This window comes from Microtus ochrogaster, linkage group LG9 (assembly GCF_000317375.1).
Source record: "Microtus ochrogaster isolate Prairie Vole_2 linkage group LG9, MicOch1.0, whole genome shotgun sequence".
Lineage (NCBI taxonomy): Eukaryota > Metazoa > Chordata > Mammalia > Rodentia > Cricetidae > Microtus > Microtus ochrogaster.
The window spans coordinates 14,318,320-14,322,007 of record NC_022034.1 but is presented as its reverse complement, the minus strand read 5'-3'; the positions used below and the strand labels follow the sequence as shown (position 1 = coordinate 14,322,007).

Sequence of the window (3,688 nt, the reverse complement as noted above, 5' to 3'; positions counted from 1 at the left end):
CTTTCCCCTTTCCCCCTTTTCCCCCTTTTCTGAGGTAGAGTCTCACTATATAGCCCTAGTTGACTTGTTCTGGAATTTGCTTGTATAGATGGACCAGAGTGATCTCAGACTGACTTCAAACTCACAGAGATCAGCCTGCTTCTGCTTCCTAAAACTGGGTTTAAAGGTGTCAGCCACCACGCTCTGCAACAGAGGCACAGATTTTAATATTTATTGTATACTTGAGAATGGAATTGGCTAGATCACATGGTGACTATTTTTAAATTTTTTTGAGAAGCTGTCATGCTCTTCTTTTTACATCTGGTGTGTGTTCATATATGTACATGTGTGTGGTGGGGCATATACATGCCATAGTAATCCTAAGGAAGGACAGTTTGTTAGATGGAATTGGTTCTCTGTTTCTACCATGTGGATTTGGAGAGTAAACGTAGATTGTTAGGTTTGGAGGCTCTCACCTTCTCCTGCTGAACAACATTGCTAGCTCTTCAGTGTATTATAAAGTTACTGTGCCATTTGCTCTTCACATTGGCAATGTATGAGGATTCTAAGTTTTTATGGTCTTCTTTTTATTGATTATGAATAAGCAAATGTGAGGTAATTTCTGGTTATAATTTTGCGTTTCCATGCATTAGTGTTGTTGAGATTTTTTTAAGCTTACTGTGTATTTATTTCATTGAGAATATAAAAATGGATGTTCTAATAGTTTCACAATAGCTTAGAGGCACTTGTGATATATTTAACATTTGTTTTTCTTTTTTCTCAGTTATATTCGCTGAATGACTATAAACCACCCATTTCTAAAGCGAAAATGACCCAGATTACAAAGGCAGCCATCAAAGCTATTAAGGTGAGTAATAAATTTGTTCTTTAAATAAAATAACCTCTTATTTGTGTGTGTGTGTGTGTGCGTGTGCGTGTGTGTGTGCGCGCGCATGCGTGCGTACATATACATGTGCCATGTGTAAGGGTCATGGAGAGTCCAAAGGTTTTATCAGACATCTTCTACCATTGTGCTCCAGTCTATTTTTTTGAGATAGTCTGTGGGATAGTGTTGGCTGAGGTTTCTGTCCCACCTGGGCCTGCAGCCATTCAGTCCCAAAGAAATACACAGAGGCTTACATTAATCATAAACTGGTTGGCCTATTAGTTTATGCTTCTTATCAATTAATTCTTAGATCTTAAGTTAGCCCATTATTCTTGTCTGTGTTAGCCACGTGGCTTGCTACCTTTTATCAGCAAGGTCTTCTCATCTTGCTTTTTCTGTGTCTGGGTTATGACTACAGACTGAGCCTTTCCTCTTCCCAGAATTCTCTGGTTCTGGTTGCTCCGCCTATACTTCCTGCCTGGCTACTGGCCAATCAGCATTTTATTTAACCAGTACAAGTGACAGAACTTTACAGAGTATAAGACTATTGTCCCACATAAGGATAGTGTTAAATTATCAATTTGTCATGATCTAAAATCACCTGGGAGATGGACCTGGGGCATGCCTGTGGAGAATTTTCTTAATTACCTTAATTGAGCTGGGCAGGCTTGTCCACTCTGGGTGGTGGCCTCTTCCCCTGCTGTATAAATGGAGAAAGGGAACTGAGTATCAGCAGGCATTCATATTTGTTGCTTTTGCTGCTGCTTTAAATTTTAACTTTTGTTACTCTGTGTGGGGTATGCTTGTGAATGTGGGCACTTACGTGCTGTGGGCATGTGTGGCGTTCTGGGGATAGCTTTCCCTCCTCCAACCTGGGAGGTGAGGATTGAACTCATGTCCTTGAGTTTGCTTGGAAAGTTCTTTTAGCCACTGATCCATGTCCCTTGTCCTCTCTGCTTCTTAACTGTGGATGCAGTGTGACTTAAATATCTCAAGCTTCTGTTCCTGGAACTGGGTTGAGTTGCTTCCAGGATATTTGTCACAGCGACTGGAACTACTGTGTTAATACAGTGCTCCCTAGAGAAACAGGAGAGTCTATTTATTTATTGAAAGAGCTTTTACTAGAAAGGCTTACAGGCTGTGGTCTGGGTAGTCCAACAATGACTGTCTTATGACAGAAAGGTCAGGTAGCTCTGTTCAGTCCGTGAGACTGGATGGCTCAGTAACCCCAGTCTAGAGCTAGTCCTGGAAGGTTCCTAGAGTGCTGGTGGTCTGCAGTTTTATGTTGGAATCCCAAAGGAGTAGATTTTAATACTAATGAATTCCCTCAGCTCCAAGATCGATGAACTTGCCAGTAAGAATGAGGACAAGTAGGAAAAAAGCCAAAGCTTCCTTCTTACATAGCCTTTTTATGGGTTTTACCACCTCAAATGATTTGATTAAGAAAATTCCTCATAGGTGTGCCCTGAAACTTGGGTTTTAGTTGATTCCAGTAGTCAAGTTGACAACCAAGATTAAACCATCTTTTGTCAATTGACACACAGTCACACACCCTCTTGCTTAAATTTCAAATGAAAACAATGACCAGGTTATAGTTCCACCTCGGTCTCCCACATTAAACTGTAAGCGCAGTATGTGTTTCAGAATAGGTGGCACTGTCTCTTGAGGTATGCTTAGTATTTCAGCTGTTAGCTCAATCTATAGTGCATTACATAATAGATAAATAGAATAAAGAAAACATAAATATCTGCTTAATATATGTGTGTGTGTGTACAAACATGTTCTTAGCAAAATAGGACAGGTGCACTCCTGTCAGTTACAGCTGTCCTTTTAGTTCTAGTGACCTTCCTCTTCTATCCAGTCTGTTTTTGCTCCACCCTCAGCAGTCACCTCAGCAGGTCTTGCTTCTTTTCCTGGAGGTGTGACCCATGCCTGAAGGATCTGGGTTCTTTGTCATCCTGTCTTGAATGGGTTGTGGTAGGGTTTATGTTGCTGTAGTAAAGCACCATGACCAGAAGCAAATTGGGGAAGAAAGGGTTTATTTCAGCTCACAACTCTCAGGTCACAGTCTGTCACTGAGGGAAATAGGGACCCAGGTCAGGAGCTGAAGCAGAAGGTGTAGAGGAGTGCCGGCTACTCATGGCTTGCTCGCCGGGGTTTTTTTTTTTTTTTTCTTTATACCATTCAGGACCACCTGCATGGGCTGGCAATAGCCATAATGGACTGGGCTCTCCCATATCAGTCATTAAAGGAAATGCCCTACAAGTTTGCCTTTAGGTTAAATTTACAGAGGTATTTCCTTAATTGAGATTCTTTCCTAGCTGATGATTACGGAGAGTAGTAGTTTCTTACTCAATCTGTAGCTGACTGATTAGGGTAGCTGGTTAACTGGTAAGACCCAGGAATCTTCCTGTCTCCACTTCCCCAGCAATGGAATTACAGGTGTGCACATCATTTTTTGCTTTTTATGTGGGTGCTTGAGATCCGAACTCAGGCCCTCGGGCTTGTAGAACAAGCCTTTACCTATTGAACAGTCCTCCCAGCCCCTCTCTAGTATTTTAAAGGAACACATTTTGTAGATTTTACATATTTACTTTGGCTTTATGGTATTGATGTATACTCAGGTGTGGAAAGAAAATCTGCCACCTGCAAAAACCCCCCACATTTACATAAAAACACAGTTTGAAAAGATTCTTCTATCTTGAGAGAAGCTCAGTGGTTAGAAGAGTGAACTGGTTTTATTTTTATTTTTTTATTTTTTTGGTTTTTTCGAGACAGGGTTTCTCTGTGGTTTTTTTTGGAGCCTGTCCTGGAACTAGCTCT

The 3,688-nt window shown here is 41.1% G+C and overlaps 1 protein-coding gene across 5 annotated transcripts in view; it reads left to right on the top strand.

Moving 5' to 3' along the window:
* Scaf8 (SR-related CTD associated factor 8) overlaps positions 1-3,688 on the top strand; it is a 200,585-nt gene that overhangs the window by 30,367 nt on the left and 166,530 nt on the right. For all 5 annotated transcript variants that reach the window (XR_003378364.1, XM_026787344.1, XM_026787345.1 and 2 more), the window contains one exon: positions 764-847. Coding sequence is in view for 4 of the 5 variants with exons in the window: in XM_026787344.1 (XP_026643145.1) it covers positions 764-847 (84 nt within the window). In the remaining variant the exon portion in view is untranslated. The remainder of the gene's footprint in view (positions 1-763; positions 848-3,688) is intronic.